This window comes from Stegostoma tigrinum, chromosome 1 (genome assembly GCF_030684315.1).
Source record: "Stegostoma tigrinum isolate sSteTig4 chromosome 1, sSteTig4.hap1, whole genome shotgun sequence".
Lineage (NCBI taxonomy): Eukaryota > Metazoa > Chordata > Chondrichthyes > Orectolobiformes > Stegostomatidae > Stegostoma > Stegostoma tigrinum.
This window is the reverse complement of record NC_081354.1, coordinates 14899780-14925954: the sequence shown is the minus strand read 5'-3', so window position 1 is coordinate 14925954 and position 26175 is coordinate 14899780. Positions and strand designations below refer to the sequence as shown.

At 41.7% G+C, this 26175-nt stretch overlaps 2 protein-coding genes across 7 annotated transcripts in view; both read left to right on the top strand.

Annotated features, from left to right (window-relative positions):
* The window catches only part of helq (helicase, POLQ like), a 46627-nt gene extending 44648 nt beyond the window's left edge, over positions 1–1979 (top strand). For all 5 annotated transcript variants that reach the window (XM_048527888.2, XM_048527895.2, XM_048527904.2 and 2 more), the window contains one exon: positions 1478–1979. In XM_048527888.2, coding sequence (XP_048383845.1) covers positions 1478–1585 — 108 coding nt within the window. In that variant the 3' untranslated portion in view covers positions 1586–1979. The remainder of the gene's footprint in view (positions 1–1477) is intronic.
* Positions 1980–6688: 4709 nt separating this feature from the next.
* hpse (heparanase) overlaps positions 6689–26175 on the top strand; it is a 42214-nt gene continuing 22727 nt past the window's right edge. Inside the window, exons 1-6 of one of the 2 annotated variants that reach the window (XR_007248664.2) lie at positions 6689–7052; positions 11313–11458; positions 19282–19404; positions 19844–20014; positions 23627–23801; positions 25199–25246. Coding sequence is in view for 1 of the 2 variants with exons in the window: in XM_048542133.2 (XP_048398090.2) it covers positions 6859–7052; positions 11313–11458; positions 19282–19404; positions 19844–20014; positions 23627–23801; positions 25199–25246 (857 nt within the window). In the remaining variant the exon portion in view is untranslated. The remainder of the gene's footprint in view (positions 7053–11312; positions 11459–19281; positions 19405–19843; positions 20015–23626; positions 23802–25198; positions 25247–26175) is intronic. The other variant, XM_048542133.2, reaches the window with a different exon arrangement.

The window sequence follows — 26175 nt, the reverse complement described above, 5'->3', positions numbered from 1 at the left end:
TTGTGGGTCTGATGTTACGTGTAGGTCACACCAGGTGAGGATGGCAGGTTTCCTGCCCAATAAAACATTACTAAACTTGATAAAGTTTTATGACAATTAACAATAGTTGTTAGAAGTTGATAGTGGTCACCATTATAGAGACTAGCTATCATTCATGTTTTTTTTAAATAAATGAGTTGAATTTAAATTCAACCAACCTTTCACAAACTTCCATAATGGGATTTGAACCCGTGTCCCCAGGTCTCTAGATTACTATCTAATCTACACATGCACCCCCTCCCCACCTACATTACAGTGGTGGATTCATTTCTTTAAAATACAGTGAAAGTCTGTTACAACATGGTTCAATATGCTGCAAACTTGCTCATGGTGCAGGGGGTCGTTGTTGTTAAAACAGTTTTTTTTCCATTAAATTTTGATTTTTTTTGTTTTAAAAAGGGATCCAAGAATAATTTGAGTTAACCTTTTGGGCCCCAATGTCCCTGTTATAATGTATTTTCACTGTACATCATTGTCTGTAAAGTGTTTTGGGGTATCCTGAGGCTGTGAAAGATGCTGTTTGAATGGACAATTCTTCTTTAATTACACGAAATTTATTCAAAGTTAAATAGACTCAGATCTAGCTGTACCACACATCTGTGTATTTGTGTCACATGCAGCCAGTGCACTATGAGTACTTTCTCACTGATTTTCCAGGCCCTGTTGTTTATTTAAGGCTACATTGGATTTGGATGTATTGTCTGCAAAGTTCCAAGAGAATTCCAAAACCTCACGGTTTCATACTCATGGTGCTTATTAGTATACTGGCATTCTCAACTAATAATTATGCACAGTTGTTAATTTCTAGCATGGCTAAATTACTCATTTTCTGAACTTCAGTGGCGATGAAGTAACCAAATCAGAATGACATTTGTTTACTGCAGAATGAAGAAGGTTTGAAGTATATATTCAACATGAAAGAAGCTTAACATTATAAAATCTTCACAGAGGCTTATGAACAATTTGACTGCAGATAGACAGGGAATGGTGATTCCATATCTGTGCTAAAAATTGTTCAGCATGCGCTGCATTTTCAACCTTTTTACGCATGCAGAGGTCAATCATTCAGATACTGGAATGATCATTTTGCAGAACAAACTGAACCTTTAGTCAGTGTATTTACAATTATACTCATTCCATTTTAGCTTTATTAAAAAGAGAAACATGTTAAAGCAAACAATTAAATATACACTTGTTATCATTCACTTCCATAAGTACATTCCAGAAATGTCTGAGTTACTAGCATTTATGTATTCTATGGACAAACACACCTAGTACATTCAGAGAACTGTTTACAGCGCCAATAGTATAACATGATAGAGGTTACATTCCAGAAAGCTAAAAACCTCTCTCAGTCACAGATGCTTATTGGCCTCATCTTATATTAACCGTTTTTGTTTTTATTTCAAAATAATTCTGAGTTGTTATCTGGTTACAGATGTTGCTAAATGAAAAAGCTGAAGCTTTACAAGAAGAAGTAGAAGAACTTTTGAGACTGCCCATTGACTTACCAATACAGTCTGAATCTAATCTGACTGCTTGTTGACCTACAAATACAGTCTGTTTCTGCTTAGACTGCCCAGTAGTACACAACTACACTCTGTGTTCATTGAGACTGCTCATGACACATCGCCACTGTCTGTATTTACTGATACTGTGAGTTAGTTAGTTCAGGTTGACTGAAAGCTGGCTTGTGATAGTGATGCCAACAACATGGGTTCAGTTCTCACACTAGGATCATCACAAAGACAGCTTTTTTCTCATTTTGAATGATTTAGGAAAAAAAGTCATAGCTTGAGTGCATAAATACAACCCTTAACATTTGTAAACCATGGTCTCTATTTTTGAAAATGTACAAAGAGTATTGAAGTAACCACAAGTAAATCATTAGATTTGATTAATTAAATCTCTATTTCCATATCTTTTGTAAAAGTACACAGAAGTGCAATAAAATATTGGAAATTTCTAATATGGTTTATTGAAATGTTTTTGTGAGGGATATTGGAGAATGGGGGTTACAGCAATACAATAAAAAATGTACTACGGTATTAAAATTACAGAAGCCTGCAGGCACTGCACTGTTTCAGAGGCATTCCAGTAGTTTACATGGTGGATGAAAGCATGGGTGGAGCTTTTTTACAAGCACATAAGACAACATGTGGTAAACTCACTCCAAATGTCAGGATAAAGAATTGGCCCAATCTTGAAAAACAATCAGTTATAGAGAGTGTGCAAAGTGGGGCAAATAAACCAGTTGATCCAGAGTACATTAGTGGGAGGCATGGGGGGAGGAATTAATCAATTAGAAACAATTCAAATCAAGCCAAATGCAAATGTGTTTACCCTTTCGCCTATACCCTGCCACATTTCATGACTCCTAATGTCCTTCACCATTTCTGCATTTCCTTCTGACCTGCCTACAAGAAAAAGTATATTTTTTAACCATCAGGGCAGGACTTTTTCAGTTAATGGTAAGGTCCTGCGGAGTGTTACTGAGCAAGGTTCATAGGTCCTTAAAAGTGGAGTCTCAAGTAGACAGGATAGTGAAGAAGGTGTTTAGTATGCTTGCCTGTAATGGTCTGCATTGAGTATGGAGTGCAAAATCAATAATGTACTTATTCTTTAAAATGGATGAATCTACTGGGTTTAGGCTGAAGCTGTAAATAATGGCACCAATCAAATTGTTCATTCAGACAGTCAGCGCAAAAACACTGGGCCAAATGGCCTGTTTCTGTGCTGTAACAATTCTGTGATGCTTAAACAAACCTATATTTCCTGGTATAACAAGGTGTAGAGCTGGATGAACACAGCAGTCCAAGCAGCATCAGAGGAGCAGGAAAGCTGACATTTCGGGCCTGGAAACATCAGCTTTCCTGCTCCTCTGATGCTGCTTAGCATGCTGTGTTCATCCAGTTCTACACCTTGTTATCTCAGATTCTACAGCATCTGCAGTTCCTACTATCTCTATAATTCCTGGTATACAGATTCCATTGAAGGACATATTGTACCTGTGCTGAAAATATCCCGTGTATAGTTTTTTTTTCCTCCACGGAATGTGGGTGTTACTGGATAGATTAGTACATTTGAGAAGGTGGTTCTGAGCTGTATTTTTGAACCACTGCAGTCCATGAGATGTAGGTATACCCTCAGTGCTGTTGGGGAGGGAGTTCTTGACGTAACGAACCTTCTCCAATACCAGTACCCTCAGACAATGAAGGCTGTCAGTTTAACTGAGACAACGTAACTATAGCAGCCCAAGCCAAACATAGACACACATGGGAATCCCTAGAGGCATGGTTCTCAACCCATAATGCAAACAATAAACATACGGAATTGAACCTCATATACAAACCCATACAGAACAAAACCGGAAGTGAGATTACTCACTATAACGGACCAGACAGTATAAATTCCAAGCGGAGTAGAACACCATCATTTCATCAGAGGCCTCACTGATGATGTTACCTAGCATCGTGATGAAATGTCTGAATGAAAACAAGCCAGCTCGATGAGCAAGTCAACAACCTCACACACAATCCAAGCTACAAATCATTGTGAGAACCTTAAAAGGGAGTTCCAAGATTTCAATCCAGTGACAATGAAGGAACAACAATATACAGCAAACTTTTTTTATTAACAGGCACCTATTGAATCAGGAGTGTGCTGGTTGATCAAAAATTCTGGATAATCAAGAGGTACACATTACAACAGTAAACACTGGCTAAGTGAAACTTTGAGACATCAGCATCCCTCAAAGAATCTATGTAAACCATCAATGCATTCCTAAAATCAATGTAAAAACAGTTAAATTATAGAAACACAATGCAGGGGATATACACATTATTGTCATGCTTTATTCCCAGCACAAATACTCAGGTATCACAGGATTTGAGGTATATACTTTCTACCAGTTTATCAAGAGAGCCTGTTGACAAAGTAACGGTTAAAACAAAGTTTGCCGTAGTTCCAGGTGTGACTTGGAGGTGGTTAGTGGTGTTCACAAGCCTCGGCTGTCCTCATCTTTCTAGGCGGTAGATATCATGGGTTTGGAATGTCCTGTCAAAGGAGTTTTGGTGAGCTAACACAGTGCATCTTGTAGATGGGACACATTGCTGCCAATGTGCAATTGTAATGAAGATGGCAAATGGTGAAACTGCTGGAAAGAGTGCCAATCAGGCAAGCTGCTCTTTCCAGATGATATTTTGAATATTGTTGGAGGTAAATTCATCCAGAGATGAATCTAGAGAATATTGCATTACACTCCTGACTTAATACTATATGATGTGGAATCAAAAGTAGACTATTCAGCCCATTGAATCTTCTCTATCTTTCAATGAGAACATGCCTGATCTGATAATCATCAACTCCATTTTTCTGCCTTTTGCCCATAACCCTTGATTACCTTTAAAAATCTATCTATCTCAATCTATAATTCCTGGTATAACAAGGTCTCAACAGGCCTCTGCAGTAAAGGATTTCACAGATGCACTGCCATCTAAGAAAAATTTCCTCCTCATCTCTGTCTTAAAAGTGCGGCACTTTATGCTGAGATTATGTCCTCTGCTCTTAAACTCTCACACAAGGGACAACAATGTTTCATATCTACACTGTCAAGTACCCTACAAATCCTGTAGGTTTCAGTAAGGCCTTTTCCCATTCTTTCATTTCCAACTAGATCCCTATCAACTCAAGGCCTTACCATAAGACAATCCCTTTATACCTGGTATCAGCCTAGTGAATCTTCTCTGGGCTGTATTCAATGCCAGTATATCTTTCCTTAGACGAGAGTGCAAAACTGTAATCCAGCTGTGGTCTGACTTGTGCTTTGTATAGCTTTAACAAGACTTCGCTATTTTATACTCCATTCCCTTTGAAATAAAACCTAACTTTTCATTTGCCTTCCTGGTTTCTTACTGAAGTTGGATGCTAGCTTTTTGTGATTCATGTATGGGGATTCCCAAACCCCTTTGTTCTGTAGATTTCTGCACTCTTTCTCCTTTTAAATAATATTCAGTTCTTCCATTCTGGCTGCTAAACTGCATAACCTCCACATTATATTCCATCTGCCAAGTTTTTGCCCTTTTGCTTAACCTATCTATATCCATCTGCAGATTCCTTGTGTCATCCCTACCCCTTGCTTTCCCACCTGTTTTTGTGTTATCTGCAAACTTGTCCATATTACATTCACTTTCCTCTTCCAGTCATTAATAAATATTGTAACTAATTGCATCCCAGCACTAGTCCCTGTGCCAAACCACTATTCACAGGTAACCATCCTGCTATCCTAAATCTGCCTTTTATTCATTAGCCAATCCTCTATCCATAGTAGTATATGACATCCAACACCATCGGCTCTTATCTTATATGTGGTACCTTTTCAAATGTCTTCTAAAAATTCAAATATATTACATGCACTGCTCCCCCTTTATCTGTCTACCTGTTACCTCCTCAAAGAATTCAACCTTTTAGTTGATGGACACACATTTGGGAGACAGAAGGTGAATTACTTTCAGCATAGAATTCTTTAGCCTCTGACCTATTCTTGTGTTCATGATAGCTATGTGTCTAGTCTAGTTCAATGAGAACCCCAGGTTCATGATAGAGGGGGGATTCTGCAATGTTATTGCCGTCTAGTGTAAGGTGGCTAGATTCTCTCTGATTAGAGATGGTCATTGCCTGGCATTTTGTGTGATTTGAATGTTATTTCCTCATTTGTCCCAAGCCTGGATATGGTCTGGATCTTTTGATGTGTTTGGACACGGGTCATAAAAACAGTTTAATTGATCCAAGATTCCAAAATTGGTGGCTCAGCGGTTAGCACTGCTGCCCCACAGCTTCTGGTGTCTAGGTTCGATTCCAGCCTCTGGCGACGGTCAGTGTGGAGTTTGCATGTTCCCCCCGAGTCTGGGTGCTCTGGTTTTCTCCCACAGTCCAAAGACGTGCAGGATTGGTCATGGGAAATTGCCCATATTATCCAAGCTAGGTGAATTAGCCATGGGAAATGCAGGATTACAGGGATAGAGTAGGGGGTTGAGATGCTCTTGAGAAGATCGGTGTGGACTTGATGGGCTGAATGGCCTGCTTCCACAGTGTAAGGGATTCCATGATTCAGTGGCTTGGGTGTAATATATACAATGCACGTCAGATAGACATAATCCGTCGACTCGAAAGTTAGCGCAGCCAGAGGAGATCTGGGGTAAAGTGTTTGGAGTCCTTTGAAATGTACGCTAATTTTTTAAAAAAGGCGCTGCACTGTTTACAATTTAGGCACCGCGCTACAGCATCGCTTCTGTCAGGGTTTCGGCACCTACAGCAGTCAATTTGATTTCAAAACAGACTACTCCTCTTGGTTTCGCTAACGCTCCAGAGCTGGCTGGTCCTAAATGGGGAGGGAGAGCAGCTCTCCATACCACTGGTTTTGTTGTCGTATTTGTCACGTTTTGTCAGGGATTCTGGAGTGTTTAATGTACACCGTAACTATACACACACACACACACACACACACACACACAACACAAATAAACACATTGGGGTGACCGCACAGAATTGGAGATGTTGATTTGTTCGGTGAGCTGTCTGAAAAGCTGGCTGTTTGCCAGTTTGGTCAGATGACAACTGACCTACCTGCTGTGTTTAAAAAGAGTTAAGAGCTTCCGCCTGAGAGGGAGCCCATCCCCTTTAACTGTGCAGAAAGAAATGTGACTGGGGGAATGTCACAGGGTTTAAGCTGCACTCTGGTGTAGCAGAGAGTTGAAGTGCCGAGCTAGGAAGCACGGAGATCCGATCCCAGCCGCTCACTGAAGACTTTAATTTGGGGCCATGCCCTCCCTGCTGCTTATCGTTGCCTGCCTCTTGGGATCGGCTGCTACCTCAGCGCCGCTGCCTGCCGCTTCCCCGGGCTGCGTGCGGCTTCAGCCCGACATCACTCGCTCCCTGCGGACTGTCAGCCCTCGCTTCCTGTCGGTGGCTCTGGACGCCTCCCTCCTCCGGACGGAAAGCTTAGATTTACTCCGGTAAGTGACCGAGATACTGTCTGAAATATTCATCGTAACGCCGAGTCTGCGACTGCCCCTCTGGTCACTCTATACAAAAACTAACCATCTCTGGTCACTCTATACAATAACCATCCGGCCACTGTCCTCTCTGGTCACTCTATACAAAAACTAACCATCCGGCCACTGTCCTCTCTGGTCACTCTATAAAATAACCATCCGGCCACTGTCCTCTCTGGTCACTCTATACAAAAACTAACCATTCGGCCACTGTCCTCTCTGGTCACTCTATACAAAAACTAACCATCCGGCCACTGTCCTCTCTGGTCACTCTATAAAATAACTAACCATCCGGCCACTGTCCTCACTGGTCCCTCTATACAATAACCATCCGGCCACTGTCCTCTCTGGTCACTCTCTGCAATAACTAACCACCCGGCCACTGTCCTCTCTGGTCACTCTATACAATAACCATCCGGCCACTGTTCTCTCTGTTCACTCTATACAATAACCATCCAGCCACTGTCCTCTCTGGTCACTCTCTGCAATAACTAACCACCCGGCCACTGTCCTCTCTGGTCACTCTATACAATAACCATCCAGCCACTGTCCTCTCTGGTCCCTCTATACAATAACCATCCGGCCACTGTCCTCTCTGGTCACTCTCTGCAATAACTAACCACCCGGCCACTGTCCTCTCTGGTCACTCTATACAATAACCATCCGGCCACTGTTCTCTCTGTTCACTCTATACAATAACCATCCAGCCACTGTCCTCTCTGGTCACAATCTGCAATAACTAACCACCCGGCCACTGTCCTCTCTGGTCACTCTATACAATAACCATCCGGCCACTGTCCCCTCTGGTCACTCTATACAATAACTAACCACCCGGCCACTGTCCTCTCTGGTCACTCTATACAATAACTCACCACCGGGCCACTGTCCTCTCTGGTCACTCTATACAATAACTAACCATCCGGCCACTGTCCTCACTGGTTGCTCTGTACAATAACCATCCGGCCACTGTTCTCTCTGTTCACTCTATACAATAACCATCCAGCCACTGTCCTCTCTGGTCACAATCTGCAATAACTAACCACCCGGCCACTGTCCTCTCTGGTCACTCTATACAATAACCATCCGGCCACTGTCCTCTCTGGTCACTCTATACAATAACTAACCACCTGGCCACTGTCCTCTCTGGTCACTCTATACAATAACCATCCGGCCACTGTCCCCTCTGGTCACTCTATACAATAACTAACCACCCGGCCACTGTCCTCTCTGGTCACTCTATACAATAACTAACCACCGGGCCACTGTCCTCTCTGGTCACTCTATACAATAACTAACCTTCCGGCCACTGTCCTCACTGGTTGCTCTGTACAATAACCATCCGACCACTATCCTCTCTGGTCCCTCTATACAATAACCATCCGACCACTGTCCTCTCTGGTCCCTCTATACAATAACCATCCGACCACTGTCCTCTCTGGTCCCTCTATACAATAACCATTCGGCCACTGTCCTCTCTGGTCACTCTCTGCAATAACTAACCACCCGGCCACTGTCCTCTCTGGTCACTCTATACAATAACCATCCGGCCACTGTCCCCTCTGGTCACTCTATACAATAACTAACCACCCGGCCACTGTCCTCTCTGGTCACTCTATACAATAACTAACCACCCAGCCACTGTCCTCTTTGGTCACTCTATACAATAACTAACCATCCGGCCACTGTCCTCACTGGTCGCTCTATACAATAACCATCCGACCACTGTCCTCACTGGTCACTCTATACAATAACCATCCGACCACTATCCTCTCTGGTCCCTCTATACAATAACCATCTGGCCACTGTCCTCTCTGGTCCCTCTATACAATAACCATCCGGCCACTGTCCTCTCTGGTCCCTCTATACAATAACCATCCGGCCACTGTCCTCACTGGTCCCTCTATACAATAACCATCCGGCCACTGTTCTCTCTGGTCCCTCTATACAATAACCATCCGACCACTGTTCTCTCTGGTCCCTCTATACAATAACCATCCGGCCACTGTCCTCACTGGTCCCTCTATACAATAACCATCCGGCCACTGTTCTCTCTGGTCCCTCTATACAATAACCATCCGACCACTGTTCTCTCTGGTCACTCTATACAATAACCATCCGGCCACTGACATCTTTGGTCATTCTATATAATAACCATTCCGTATTGTCCCTCTGGCCACAATAAGCCCCTGGCAACTTTATATACTGCCTAGTGAGTTATACAGCGTACTGGCTGGTTAGTTTGTATACTAACCCTTACCCTCCAGGATTGTATACACTTTTCAGTTTATATCCAACACACGTAGTAACGTTTCGGATCGTAGTCTCGTTCCTTCCGCACCATCTTCGTCTCTATACCCGTACCCTTTTTATTTTTGTTCGCCCTTTCGCCGTGTGCCTTTAGCACCCATTCCTACAGTATTCCCGTGCAGAAAGAGGTGATGTACTGCCGGTTGGTAATGATTGGAATAGTATCGTTTCAAAGTGCAACTACAGAATACCGGACTTCAAAAAAAAGAGGCAATAAAAGTATCTGCGGCTGGGATCTCACTTCCTGTTAGATATTGACAACAATGGGGCTCCAGTATTTTCCTCCTTTTCAAATCCTACTGCCGTGACAATGATATTGAAGTTTTTTTTGGAAAATGCTTGCTTATACATTTGACTGAAGTCTTGAAACCGGACTTCCTGCCTAGAGATGGGAACACCAAAACTGTACCACCAGAACCACCGTATTGATGTGGAATGTGACTTGTGGAGAATTGCTGATTGATGGTTCTCTGATGTTATCAAGAACCTTCTCCAATAAAGCTCCCTTTTTTAAAAAAAAGTGGTCAACATTGGTATTAAAACAGTCTTAAGAGAGATTATTATCACCAACTGAAACAGCTGATTTTAGACTGGATTTGTTTTTCTGATGCCAGTCTCTAATACACACCACTTCTTTGGAATTACCCACACTTTATACCTGAAAATCCATCTCATTTCATCTTCACCTATGTTGTATAAACAATAGATCTGTTGAATAATCTCTTAAAGCAGATCTAATATAACAGATGTATTGTTTAAATAAGGTTTCCTGTTTCTGGATATTACTGTTCTCCTCCTAGTGCAGTACTGCAGGAGCACTGCATTGTCAGGGGTGTCTTCTTTAAGATGAAATATTAAACTGAGGCCCTCTTTATCCTCTTGAGTCAATGTAAAAATTCCCATGGCATTATCTTCACCAAGATCAGTGAATATCTACTAATGTCCTGGCCAATATTTATAGTTCAACTGCCATGTGTAAAACGGGTGAATTAACAACCTGGTCTCTTATTGTTTATGGGACCAGACTGTGCACAGGTTAGCTGTTACATTTCCTACATTACAACCATGGCTACACAAATATGTTGTTGGAAAGAAAGCACGTTGAGATATCCTGCAGACATGATGGTCCAATATAGACATTTATTCCTTGGCAGCAACTTATTAATTAGTCCAGTGATTAAATCTGTGATTCTCTTACTGGACCTTTGATTTGTAACTTATATTATGCGCCAACACAAAATGTTCCAAGATGTTGAAAAAAATTAAAACTTGGATTTAGCATTGATTACTTTCGAACTGAACTCACTTCTCAATTATCAGAAGTTTGAGATTTCTGGACAATCAATGCTCTAGATTGGTGAACATGATTATATAATTTCTCTTGCACGTGCATTTGTGAGATACACATTCCAACCAAAAATCAGAAAAGAAACTTGAAAATTGGGTTTTGACTTAATTGCTACTGCTCCATAGTCACAGAGGACAGAGAGAAATGGATGATGTGGATCAGACAGGCTGGTGACTTCTTACTCGTCTATTTATTCAGTTAATCCTCATTAAATCTGATATTAATACCATTATTTTACCAACATTTAATGTGATGTGCTAACCAGATTAGATTGAGCCTTCCATTTGTATATATAGACACCCTCTCAATATTTGGTTTCTGTGTTTAAAACTTTATGAAAATTATTAGTTACATGTCCAGTTACACACAAGTTCTTCATGAAGGAGATGCAGGCCTTGACTTTATTGAATGCCAGAACAGCTCAGGGACTTTGACAATGCTGTTATTACTACTTTTCTGACTTGGTTATTTTTTGTAAACGTGGGTCTACGTGTGATTTAAAAGGAGAAGCTCACAGTTTTGTAGCATTTTGTTTTGCAGAGCATGTTCTTCTTTTTTCAACCTAGATCTCTAAAACTAATCACTTTAGCAAAAGGCTTGTCACCTGGGTACCTGAGATTTGGTGGGACCGGAGCTGATTTTATTTTGTTTGAACCAAGTGATCAATTGTCCTTACCACAAGAATATGGCTGGAAATCTTCAAGAACTGAAGGTAAACACTGACCTGGTCATAACCTAAACAATATTCTTTATCTTGTGACATTCTGTTAGATTGAAAATCATGGGGCAACTACTAAGTAAGGTCTGTCATAAAAGAGCTCTTTATGGCCTACCAAAAGTGTTTGACTTTGCAGAATCATAGAAAGACTACAGCATCGAGAGAGATGACCACTCAGGTCACTGTGTCCATACTGGCTCTCTGCAAGTGTTACTCTACAAATCCCAATCCTCTGGCTTTTCCATGTAGCTGTACAAATATGTTCTCTTCAGCTGCTTAGCTAATACTCTTTCAAAAGCCACAATTGAACCTGTCTCCACCACGTTCTCAGGTAGTTCATTCCAGCCTAGCCCTGTAAAAAAAAGTGTCTCTGGTTCTTTTGTCAATTACTTTAAGTAGGTGTTGTCTGGTTCTCAATCTTTCCATCAGTGGGAACAATTTCTTCCTACCTTCTCTGACCAGGCTTCAGATGATTTTGAACATCTCTGTAAAATGTCTTTTCAATCATCTTGTGGCTCTGTTACCTTGCCAATGACTTCACTTCCTCCCTAAAGTGTGCTGTTCAGTAATGATGAAAGTTTACGGAAAGCCAGCATTTTTAAAAGACATGCTGTAATTTCCTTTGCTTTTGTATTTTTCGGTTCTCTTTATAAAGCCCACGATCCCAAGCACCTGTTTCAATTAGCTCTGCCACTTTCAACACGTCCCAAGTCCCTCTTGTTGTGCATCTCCTTTAGAAAATGCAACCTTTATTTTGAATTAAATTTCCACATTTCTCCTACAAACAGCTATCAATTTTCACTTTGTTTTGAATGAAAGGACCAGTAGTTCTAACTGTAAATGTAACATGGTGTGAAGTGACTGTGCAACAAACCTAATACTTACTAGTGCCACCACATTAGAGGACACAACAACTGAAAGAGGATGCCAGAGAATGTAGATGAGTTCACAGAGTAGAGAAAGGTCTATGCAGAGAAATGTAAAGTTGCATATATGAGGAGAAGGAAAGGCCACTGTCTGATGTCCTCCTACTGAAGTTAAATGGGGGTCTGTTCAGTTATCAGACCCTCCTAGTGGCTCAAATGCATGTAAATACAGCCTCGCTCAAGTAAGAGATCCTTTAGTTTGTTTGGATAGAATCAAGCTCTATTGTTTATTTGTTTCTTTGAAATTTTACCCCACAGAACCAGACTGCATTTGTGACTACGTATATATATATATATATATATAAAAAGATTTTTAATGAATAAAGTATATTTTGAAAGTTGAAAAAAAACGTATTGGGAGAAGAAATGCTGAAAGAAAGGCTATCTGAAACTAAAGATGCTTTGGGATGGAGGTTGTGCCAAAACTTGTTACTTCTCTAAACTGTGAACATTAAAAACAGCTCAAAATCAAGTTTTAGTTTTCTTTTGGGTGTCCTGTGCCTAAAATAAGTGGGTGTATTACATAGAACATAGAACAGTACAGCACAGAACAGGCCCTTCAGCCCACAATGTTGTGCCGACCATTGATCCTCATGTATGCACCCTCAAATTTCTGTGACCATATGCATGTCCAGCAGTCTCTTAAATGACCCCAATGACCTTGCTTCCACAACTGCTGCTGGCAACGCATTCCATGCTCTCACAACTCTCTGCGTAAAGAACCCGCCTCTGACATCCCCTCTATACTTTCCACCAACCAGCTTAAAAGTGTATTCTTTTTTACTTGTACAAACCACAAATTTAGCACCACGAATAACTGACATTTACAAATTCAAAATTACAGGACATTCAGCCACTTTTATCTGCTGCTCTGAGTGGAGTAACAACCCAATTTGAAACTCGAAATAACATCTAAATTATTGTTTGATCTGTAGTGTCTGCCTTGTTTTATTTTTGTGTTCCACGAGATTGTGTAGTGGTTTTCTAGTGCTTTTCACAAAAAATACCAATAGTTTTAGATGACCTCACCCTAGAACTATGCAAGGATTCTAAACGATGAACCTGAGTTTTTGATGTAAATTCCAATATTTACTTACAATGACATGTTTGATAGTGGCTACAGATCAATTGAGGAGGCACTTTTTCTGATGGTCCTAATGGTCATAACTTTTTTTTAAAAAAAACATGCAATTCAACTCTGCTACTGAGATGTATCACCAGCGCGTCCGAACAGGCAAGTGTAAATTGAGCAATTTGGTAGTGAATCACATGCTGAGTCATCATTTCCACTCTTTCCTCAGCAGTTGCCTGGAAGGGGCTTGTGGTGACAATAAATCCAAGTGACTTTGACATTTCACCACTGCTGTTGCAACATTGTTTGAGCTGTTTCGTTGATCATTTCGTTACATATTGCTCTTCGGTGAAATTGCTGTCTCGAACAGCCAACAACCAGTCGGAACTGGTGGTACATGATTAGATTAGATTCCCTACAGTGTTGAAACAGGCCCTTCGGCCCAACAAGTCCACACTGCCCCTTGAAGCATCCCACCCAGACTCAACCCCCTATAACCCACACACCCCGAACACTACAGGCAATCTAGCATGGCCGATCCACCTAGCCTGCACATCTTTGGGCTCTGGGAGGAAACCGGAGCACCTAGAGGAAACCCACGCTGACACAGGGGAATGTGCAAACTCCACACAGACAGTCACCCGAGGCTGGAATTGAACCTTGGTCCCTGGCACTGTGAGGCTGCAGTGCTAACCACTGAGCCACCATGCCAGTACTTCCTCTTTTGCAAGGAGATACCAATGTGAACCCACAGTTCAACCACTCTGTAAATTCTCCTGCTCTGTTCCTTTGCTACATCACTGCCTTATGACCCGTTGCACTCAGTACCAAATAGATGGGTTGGGAGCCATTAACGTGCAGAAAGCTCTGTGAAACACCTGGCAATATTCACATTCATTTTCAACTATCCTTTAAAAACACTGTCCTTCCACCACACCCCAACCCTCAGAAAAATACACTAACACAATGGGTGGAATTACTAACTTCCCCAAATTGAGAGGTGATAGATTTAAGACAGATGTCAGAGGCAGGTTCTTTACTCAGAGAGTTGTAAGGGTGTGGAATGCCCTGCCTGCCAATATAGTTAACTCAGCCACATTAGGGGCATTTAAACAGTCCTTGGATAAGCATATGGATAATGATGGGATAGTGTAGGGGGAGGGGCTTAGATTAGTTCACAGGTCAGGGCAACATCGAGGGTCGAAGGGCCTGTTCTGCGCTGTATTGTTCTATGTTCTAAAGTCCATCCAATTTGCCACAGTTAAAATCAAGCCCAGGGTTAATGTGTTGCTATATGGGGAGTGGTCCTGGGCAAAATAATGTGCTAACAATCCATTAGGGAGTATAATGAATTAAAATGCAGGGACTGTTTGGGGCAACCACTGGAGCATTTGATGATTGCAGCCCCCAGAAGTGAGTTTCCAGCCTCAGTCTAGTTGTCTGGTGGGTTTGCTGAAGTTGCTCCTTGACATACATCACTTGAAGAAGGGTTCAGATACTACTGCAGAAGGGACATCTGGTTGAGCAGTGAGAGGTAGTAGGAACTGCAGATGCTGGCGTCTGAGACGACAAGGCGTAGAGCTGAATGAACATGGCAGGCCAAGCAGCATCAGAGGAGCCGGAAGAAGGGTCTAGGCCCGAAACGTCAGCCTTCCGGCTCCTCCGATGCTGCTTGACCTGCTGTGTCAGCTCTGCACTTTAAAGATGACTCAGCCTTGTTTTTCTTTGACTTGAGGAGTTAGAGGATTAAAGTTCAAATCCGTCAGCATTCACACCCTCTTCCAACACAATGGCAGTAGTGTGTACAAAATACAAGGTGCACCGTGGCACCTCGGGATCTTCGAGCTCACCTCCCGAACCCACGATTTCTACGACATTGAATGACATGGGCAGCAGAAAAATGGGAACTCCGCCAGCTGCAAGTTCCCCTCAAAGCCACTCGATACTATAGATTGCTACCCCTTTAACGTCACTCGGTCAAAATTCTGAAATTCCCTTCCCAACAGTGTTGTTGGTGTAACACAGTGTGGAGCTGGATGAACACAGCTCGCCAGGCGGCATCAGAGGAGCAGGAAAGCTGACGGACCCGAAATGTCAGCCTTCCTGCTCTTCTGATGCTGCCTGGCCTGCTGTGTTCATCCAGCTCTACACCGTGTTCCTTCAGAGCCCAGCATCGGCAGTTCTTACTATCTCTTAGGATTGTTGGTCTAGCTCCTTTCCTCACCCTGGATCTGTATGCACTTGAAAGTGCAATCGTTTTTAATTTTGTGACAATCTTGCATTCAGTTGTCAGCTTCTCTTCCCAAACTTTATCAGGAAGATATGCTGTTATGTTTGGAATACCATGGACAGGTGCAGACTGGTCACTGGTTTTGCCATAAAAACAGGATAAAATGCTGAAACACGCGGTGCTGCATTGAAGCTTGGATAATAAAATAGGTGTTGTTTATTCGTTACTAAATTAGAGAAGTGGATGTTTTTATTTCACTATCTCAGCTATGGGTTCCCTAAATGCAATTCGGCACCGACTGATCTTTATTAATACTTCTGTTGCAAAGGTCAGGGGATTCGATTTTTTTTAAAAAATGCTTTAAAATGGCCATTTCCTTTCCTAAAGGAAGTAATGTTATGTTCGTATCCCTTCCGGAAGTTAAGTTTTGTGCCTCGTCTAAGAAAAACTGAGGCTCGCTTCTGTTCTCAATGGCTGCACTATGCACTACTTAATAAACCTGCCGTGTTATTTGCATGAAATGTCTCACCAGCTATATTTCTGTTGAAATAATCGGTTTATGTCTGCAGTGTAGCTGTCTGGAACAGGCTAATCTCAGTATTTTCTGTGTAATCTCCACTTTGAACAGTGTTTTAATTGTAAATGTTGTTCCACGCCTGTTCCATTAAGATGCGCCAGACAGGGCGGAGGGGTTTATGTGGGGTGTGTGTGGGGGAGTGTGAGGAAGATTAACATTAGGAAATACAAACATATGAACATGATGCTAGGCAAAAGGAAGAGCAAAAAAAACGTGCGTTTAGTAAATATTGATCTTAGACCATGAGTCTGTTTGTGTATACGACAAGTGCCTGCCTGCAATGTCTGAAGAAGGGTCCCGAACCCGGAACGACAGCTTTCCTGCTCCTCTTGTACTGCCGGGCCTGCTGTGTTCTTCCAGCTCCACATTGTGTTGTCTCTTTCTGCAGCTTGGGCAGTTCTTGCTATCTTCACCGGCAAGTGTACTGTCTGTTTACTACAAACTGAACCTTCAAACTGGTCCAGATGGTGTGCACGTTGATTTCACTGAATAAAAACCAAAAGAACTGCAGATGCTGTAAGTCAGGAACAAAAACAAATTTGCTGGAAAAGTTCAGCAGGCCTGGCAGCATCTATCAAGGAGAAAAACAGAGTTAACATTTCAGATCTAGTGACCCTTCCTCAGAACTGACAGTGGCTGGGAAAACGTCAGTTTATATGCAGAAAATAGGGAATGGGATGGGGTAGAGCGATAGGATAGAGCCCAAAGAGAGAGAAAGACAGTTGGACAGACAAAGGAGTTGCTAACGATCAGGCTGGGAGGGTGAGCAGTTGTTAATGGGGAGTGTTAGTGACTAACAACAGTGGGTGTGTAATGGCAGGCTGTGTGGTAACAAAGCATCTTGTGTGGGGTGGGGCACTGGGACTGGTGAGAGTTTAGGCCCTAAAATTATTGGACTCAATATTGAGTCCGAAGGGCTGTAGGGTCCCCAAGCGGAAAATGTGGTGTTGTTCCTCCAGCTTGCGTTGGCCTTCACTGGAACACTGTAGCAAGCCGGAGAGAGATGTTGGCCAGGGAGCAGGGTGGTGCATTGAAGTGGCAGGCAACAGGTAATTCAGGGTCTTTTTTGCGAGTGGAATGTAGATGTTCTGCAAAATGATTGCCAAGTCTATGCTTTGTTTCCCCAGTGTAGAGGAGACCACATTGTGAGCAGTGAAAGCAGTAGACTAGATTCTGGGAAGTGCAGGTGAAGTGTTGCTTCACCTGGAATGTACATTTGGGCCCTTGGACAGTGGGGAGGGAGGGGGTAAATGGGCAGGGTGTTGCATCTTTGCTGGTTACAGGGGAGGGCACCGTAGGGCTGTGGGGAGGTGTTGGAGGTGAAGGAAGTGTCTACCAGAGGGAATGGTCTCTGCGTAAGGTGGAAGGTGGAAGGAGGAGAGTATGTGTCTAGAGGTGGCATCTTGCTGGAGGTGGCAGAAATAGCGTCTGATGATCTTCTGGATGTGGGTGCTGGTGGGATGGTAGGTATGGATAAGGAGAATCCTATCACTGTTGCGGAAGGGAAGAGAAGGGGTGAGGGCAGAAGTGCGGGAGATGGGTCGGACCTGGTTGAGGGCCCTGTCGACAACGGAGCTATGGGTCCTGGGAGGGAAATATGGGGAAGGGTTAAGTGGATAAATGAATGAAATTGCTTTGTTGATTGTGTTTTTCTAAGCTTCTCCTGGCTCTGTATTGTTATGGATAATTTCAATAGATTTCAATGTCTTGTTTTTCTGTGTCTTTTTTGTGAAACACCATATATTAGTTTTGAGGACACCCCCATACGTCCTTTACTTCTGTTGCAGGTTTGAACTTATTTGAATCAATGAACTCAAGTTTTTAAGGAGGAAGGGTCTGAGCCAGGGTCAACAGACTTTGATTTCCCTTTACAGATGCTGCCAGACCTGCTGAGCTGTTCCATCAACTTCTGTTTTTTGTTTCTGATTTACAGCATCTGCTGTTCTTTCAGATTTGAAATTATCTGCTTTTTGATCAAGTAATGTATTTTGTCATTGCCAGTTCTTCTCACTGTAACAATTGGTTATGCATTATGTTTGAGATCATGTGATATTAGTATTTATTTTGTAATACAATTGCATGATATGCCTGTGTGCATTAATCTGTTTGCTGTTAACAGTTGTGACTTCATTCTAACTGCAAAGAGAATGTGTTATAGTAAAACTGAGATTAAAGTCTGAACTAGATCATGGTGACCAATTTTAAAAATAATCTTTTCCCCTCTTGAGCTTCAAATTGGTCTTCTATTTGTAATCTGGGATCCTAATTTTAAATATGCTTTTTAAAAGATCCAAACCACCTCCAGCTGTCCATGTGAGAACAGTGACATCTTGTTATCTGAGACAATAAAAATGTCAAAGGAATGTGAGACTGTGTCCTGTGTTTTCATCTGTTAACCTTGACCCACCCACCAGTCTTTGGGGTTAGCATATTTATATCATGGTTAATGTAGTCCATGAAACCCACTGATCATTTCTGATTAATTAAAATATAATCCATCTGTACTTGATACCTGCTGTATATTTTAACTACATTCCATTAACCTGTCAGCTTCTGAGTAGTTGCCTCATGAACGTCTACCGTGCTTTTTAAAAGTATTCATTCAGGGGATGTGGTCTTCACCAACTAGGCTGTCCTTTATTCATTATCTCATTGCTTGTCCCCTCATCTAAGTTATTGGAGGCGCAAACTTTTAAGGGACCAATAACTCTTTTAAAACAGCAGAGGAATTTGTTTAATAAAATGCCAACACAAGATAAATTGTTGGAAGGTAGCCAGTAAAGAATTGGTGGAGATGGGGTGGGAGGGTGAGAGCTGGGGGCAGGTCTGCTGTGCTGGAGGTTTCATTTGATTCCCAAATTCTGTTACCACGACAGAGGTTGCAAAATCTCAGATATTTTCTTTAAATGGTGAGAAGGAACTGGTGATGGAAATGCAAATTTGTGTGTATGTTTTAACAAGGACTCTGTCCAGTGTTGGGACTGATCGTTTCTTTGCTTATTCTCCCGGTAGGTGATTGTCTAAATACAGTTCCCTCTGAGGTAGAGAAGTATCTGACACATCTCTTGGCCTTGCAAGCTCCTGTCATCCTGAAAGAGCAATTCCAGCAAGACTTTAAGAACATTACAATTTCAGGTAATTTACTTGTTTTTATGTGAAATCTGCAAGATGCTGTCAACATTGTGAAAAGACTGGTTTTTCTCACCATTTTCAAACTTGGTGTTGGGACCTTCTTTCGCCAAGGATTGAGTAGAATTCACATCGCAGTAACTGCATACAGTGACTAAAATTGATTGCAATGCTGAACAATGCATCATTATCATGAAATGGAGTGTGTGGCACAAGTGGTCACAATGTGACCTGAAGATAACAAAGTGTGAAGCTGGATGAACACAGCAGGCCAAGCAGCATCTCAGGAGCACAAAAGCTGATGTTTTGGGCCTAAACCCTTCTCTGATGAAGGGTCTACGCTCATCCAGCTTCACACTTTGTTACCTTGGATTCTCCAGCATCTGCAGTTCCCATTATTTCTGATACAATGTGATCTGAAGTTGATTTTTTATTAAACTTGCAGAAAGATCTGTGGACACCTTGTACAGTTTTGCAAACTGCTCTGGCCTTCATTTAATCTTTGGTCTTAATGCCTTATTGAGGAAAAACCAAGCATGGGATAGCTCAAACGCCCAAAAGCTTCTGCAGTACTGTGCATTGAGAAAATATGACATGTCCTGGGAACTTGGCAATGGTAAGTTAATATTGATTTTTATCAGAGAAAGGGAGGTGTAAATTATTAAAAATATTCACTTTGAAAAAGCTACAAAAAGTGTTTAGAAAGTCCATGTTCCAATGAATATTAGATAAAGAAATTAGGGTAATTTAACTATGATCGTAAAACTTTCGGTGGGATGTAAGCTGAGAGGAGGACACAATAAGAAGCTGCAAAGAGCTAGAGACAGGTTAAGCACATGGACAACAAATTGGCAGATCGAATGTAATGTGACTAAGCATGAATTTATTCACTTTGGTAACAAGACCATGAAAGCAAAGGATTTTTCAAAAGATAGGAAACTTCTAAATTTTCATGTTTAGAAATTCTTAACGTGTGAATGAGGAGCACAGGGAGTTAGCATGCAGGAACCACAAAAAATTAGGAAGTCAAATGACATGTTGGCCTTTAATACGAAGGTCATAACGTCTTGCTTAAATTTGGGAGGTGATAGCCATGTTGCTAGTATTAGTTACTAGAGTATTAATCCAGAGGTTAGACCCTAGAACCATTCCTAAAGATTGGAGGGTAGCTAATGTAACTCCTCTACTTTAAAAAGGGACGTAGAGAGAAATCAGGGAATTATAAACCAGTGAGTCTGACATTGACAGGGGGAGTGATGCTATTATCAAGGATTTTACAGCAGACCACTTAGAAAACAGTGGTAGAATCCGGCACAGTCAGTATGGATCTACAAATGGGAAATCATGCTTCACAAATCTGTTGGAATTCTTCAAGGATGCAACTAGTCAAGTTGGTCAGGGGGAGCCAGTGGATGTGATTTAGACTGTAGACCATAAGACATAGGAACAGAATTAAATCATTTGGCCCATCAAGCCTGCTCCACTGTTCACTCATGTCTGACATGTTTTCAACACCATTTTGCTGCCTTCTCTCCGAACTCCTTACTAACCAAGAAACATCTGTCTCTGTCTTAAATGCACTCAATGATTTGGCCTCCACAGCCCTTTGTGGTTGTGAGTTCCACAGATTCACCACCCTCTGGCTGAAGAAATTCTTTCTCATCTCAGTTCTAACAGGTTGTCCCTTCACTCTGAGTCTGTGCCCTCTGCTCCTAGTTTCTGCTACTAGTGGAAATATCTTCTCCAAGTGCACTCTGCCCAGGTGTCTCAGTATTCTGAGAGTTTCAATGGGAATTACCCCTCATTCTTATAAATTGTAATGAGTACAGAACTAGCGTCCTCAAATGATAAGCCCTTCACACCCCCTCCAAGATCATTCTTGTGAAACTCCTCTAAACTCCCTCCAACACCAGCATATCCTTCCTTAGATATGGAGCCCAGAAGTGCTCACAATATTCCTAGCGCAGTCCTAGCAGTGCCTTATACTGTCACAGCAGTACATCTCTGCTCTCGGCCTGTCAGAAGGCTTTTGACAAAGCCTTACCTAAAAGATTAATGTGTAAAATTAATGCAGGTGAGATTGGGAGTAATGTATTTAGACGGATAGAAAATTAGTTAGCAGATGAGAAACAGAAGTAGATCTTTTTCTGAATGGCAAGCTGCAATTAGTGCGTTACCACAGGGCTCACAATATATGTTCATGATTTAGATGAGGGAACCATATGTAATATCCTAAAATTTGCAGGTGGTGCAAACCTGGGTGGAAGGATGATCTGTGAAGAGGATGCAGAGATTTTACAGCGTGATTTGGACAGGCTGAGTGAACCAGATGCAATATACTGTGGAAAATGTGAGGTTATCCGCTTTGGTCGCCAAAGTAGAAAGGCATATTATTATTTGAATAGCTGTAAATTGAGAGGAGAATGATCAACTAGACCTGGATGTCGTCATAAACCAGTTGTGAAAGTATACATACAGGTTCAGCAGGCAGTAAAGAAAACAAACTATATGTTGGCCTTGGTTGCCAGAGGTTGTAAACAAGGCTAACTTGCTGTAATTATACATTACAGTGGTGAGGTTGCATTTCGTCTCCTTATCTCAGGAAGGAAGCTCTTTCTATAGCCAGAGTGCAACAAAGGATTGAGATAACAAGGTGTAGAGCTGGGTGAACACAGCAGGCCTAGCAGCATCGGAGGAGCAGGAAAGCTGACGTTGCGGGCCCGGATCCTTCTTCAGGGCCCGAAACGTCAGCTTTACTCCTCCTTTCACCCAGCTCTACTCCTTGTTATCTCAGATTCTCCAGCATCTACAGTTCCTACTATCGCTGCAACAAAGGTTTACCAAGTTGAATCCTGAAATAGCAAAATTGACATACGAGGAGGGATTAAGTTGGTTAGGATTGTAATCACTGGAGTTTAGAAGAATGGGGAGGGGATTCATTGAAATCTATAAAATTCTAACAGGTCTAGGTAGGTTTGGTGCATGATGTCCCCAGTGATGGGGGAGTCTAGACCAGAGGCCATAGGTTAAGGATTAAAAAGGAATTCTTTTAAGAAGGAAATATGGAGAAATTTCTTCTCCGAGAGACTGGTGAACCTGTGGAATTCCATTCCACAGAAAGTGATTTTAGACCAAAACAATACGTGTTTCCAATATGATAGATATAGCTCTTGTGGTTAAAGAGATCAAGAGATATGGAGAGAGGTCAGAATTTGGGTACAGATCTCGATGATCAATCATGATCATATTGAATGGTGAAGAAGGTTCGAATGGTCAAACGGTCCACTCCTGCTTCTATCTTCTAAGTTTGTGTGTCATGTTCTGGGGACCTGGGTTCAAATCCCACCATAGCAGATGGTGGAATATGAATGCAATAAAGATATGGAATTTAGTATCTAATGATGACCTTGAAACCATTGTCAGTTGTTGGGAGGAAACCCATGTGGTTCACTAATGTACTTTAGGAAAGGAAACTGCCATCCTTGTGTAGCCTGGCCAATGTGTGACTTCAGACCCACAGCAATGTGGGATGGTAAATAAATGTCAGCCTCGCCAGTAACGCCCACATCCTGAGAATGAATAAAAAAATTGCCCAGGACTTGGTGAGATCACATCTATAATGAAACACAAAAAGTTAGCACTTGGGTGCAGCAAGTAATTACGAAGTCCTACTCCTAGTTATATGCATTTGCACAGTTTTTGTCTTCTTGTTTAACAAAGTTTAGATGTTCAGAAAAATAGGAGATGACCTCATTAAGGCTTACAGGATTCTGAAGGGGTTTGACAGGGAAAACACTAAGAAGTTGTTTCCACTAACTTTGTGGTCTAGAATATGTGGACATGATCTCAGAATAAAGGGTCAACCATTACAATTTGGAATTCTCTAACCCAGAGGGTTGTTGAAGTAAATGACTAACACTCAAGCAGTAAAAAGTATGAATATCCAACCCATATGTTTGATTCAACCCACTTCTCACTTATGCTCTAGATTAGAGATGCTCCTGCTGTCACTTGTTACCATTTCACATCAGTGTGAGCTTCCTATGTACCACATAAACATTGACAAGAGTTGGAAATGGTCAGTAACTAGGACCGTTTAACAGAAATCCTGAATCCAATTCGGTCCATGGAAATGGCCATATGACCAGGCTACATAAAAGGATGCAGAAGTCAGGGTGAGCAATGCACAACTTTGTGACTCAGTTCTTTCTTTATCTTGTTTTCGCAGAGCCCAACAGTTTTAGAAAGAAAGCTCACATAAAAATTCACGGTTCTCAGCTTGGACAAGACTTTGAGCATTTGTATAATTTGCTGCACACCTTCAAGGTCTTCAACCACTCTGGACTCTATGGACCTGACATTGGACAGCCTGGAAAACGAGCGACAATCACCTTGCTGAAAGGGTGAGTTCTCAAACACTTTGGCAAATGTCTGTTCCAGAAGCAATGCCATCATTATCTCTAACCTATTAGTCACCAGAGGTTTTACACACTAATATTAAACTCCTCCTATAATCAGATGGTGTGTAGAAAAGGAACCCCCATGGTAGGATCTCAAGATTTTTGCCTGTTTGACTAATTTAAGGATCTTGGGATAAAGAATAGAAATAATTTACAATTTCACATTGTTGAAACATACCAATGTTGTTCATAGCAAAACAAATACTGATGTAGTATTATCACTGTTCTAATGTAGAGAAATGCAGAAATACTGAAATACGTCAGGTACAGCAGTGATATAACTAACCAAATAGTCTGTGTCAGTGATAAAGCCTGAATGATAAGTGTTCACAAATTCATTGAGAGAACTCCTCGGCTCTTCTTCAGATAGTACCTTGTGATCTTTTACATCCACCTGATGGAGCAGATAGTTCTACCTGAAAATGATGTTTAGACCTAAAAATTGACATAGGCAAAATGACTAATATGATTTTTTCACATCATACCTGTTTGAGACTGGGTCTATTAATATAAGAATAGAAGAGATAAGAGTAGGAGTTGGACAATTGGCCCCAAAAGCCTTCTTCACCTATCACTAAGATCATGGCTGATCGTTTCGTGGACTCAGCTCCACTTACTTGCCTACTCACCTTAACCCTCAATTCATTTACTGTTCAAAAATCTATCTTTGCCTTAAAAACATTCAACAAGGTAGTCTCAACTGCTTCACTGGGCAGGGAATTCCACAGATTCGCAACCCTTTGGGTGAAGAAGTTCCTCCTCAACTCAGTCCTAAATCTGCTCCTCCTTTATTTTGAGGCTATGCCCCCTAGTTCTAGTTTCATCCACCAGTGGAAGCAACATTCCTGCTCTATCTTGTCTATTCCCTTTGTAATTTTTTATGTTTCTATATGAACCCCTCTTTTTGTTTTCCTAAATGCTAATGCATATAGTCCAGTCTACTCAATCTCTCCTCAAGCCAACCCTCTGAATTCAGAATCAACCTAGTGAACCACCTCTGCACCCCTCCAGTTCCAGTACATCCTTTCTTAACTAAGGAAACCAAAATTGTACACAGTACTAATATACTTAAGAAATATTTGCAGCTGTAATGTTAGAACAGTTTCCACTAATGGAACAAAATAATTTACATTGTCTGATAACAAATCTCTATAACTCAAAAGGAGGCTGCTGTGTCAGTTTGGATTAATAATGCAGTAATCCAAACCTCAGTACCAAGCTGGGGGAAGCATTCTTTCCTTGGCCCAGCAGTTTGAGTTTGAAATGGCCAGAAATTCTGAGCTTTTTTTTTGTTATAAAGACATATTTTAATTCACAATATTTTCTATTATTACCCTTAGGTTTCTTAAAACTGGAGGGAATGTCCTCAATGCAATCACCTGGCACCAGTAGGTAACCCTTTTATTTTGTACTGATGATGATAGGTCCTGTTGTATAAGGGTTAGTAGGAACTGCCGATGCTGGAGAATCTAAGATATCTGAGAAGGGTCTCAACCCGAAACGTCAAACTTTCCTGCTCCTCTGATGTTGCTTGGCCTGCTGTGTTCATCCAGCTTCACACCCTGTTATCTCTGTTGTAGAAGGCACTGGTTTTGCAAAAGTTGACTTTGAACTGTATTGAACTCTGCCCTCTATCTGATATGTCTCAGTCTTTGGGTGGAGACAGTGTAGGTCTGCATGAGTACACTTAAGAACGGATGTGTTCTGTGCAGCTTCCAGCAGTATTTTAGTAATTTTGCCTGGCAAGTTAGTTTAGCCTTTATCTTCTTAAGTAAGGCAAGTGCCTCTTACACAGAGTTATACAGCATGGAAGCCGAACTTTTGGTCTAGCTCGTCTGCAATGACCAGATATCCCAAACTGATCTTGTCCCATTTGCCAGCATTTAGCCCATATCCCTCTAAACCCTTGCTAATTATGTACCCGTTTCAGAAGCCTTTTAAGCGTTGTAATTGTACCTACCTCCTCTGGTAGCTTGTTCCATACACGCACCACCCTCTGCATGAAAAAGTTGAACCTCAGGCTCTTACACTCTGTGCACTGACCAATGAAGGCAAGCATGCCAAGTGCCTTCTTCACTACCCTGTCCACCTGTGACTCCACTTTCAAGGAACTATACACCTGCACCCCTTTGTGCTTTTGTTCAGGTTCCTCAGTCCGAGGCCTCCCTGTCTTTTCCTTACTACGTTTCTTAAGTAATGGCACCATATTTGCCACCCTTCAGTTTTCTGACACCTCACCTGTGGCTGTTAATGATACATATATCTCAATAAGGGGCCCAACAATCATTTCCTCATAATCTAATAATTAGATAAGCCC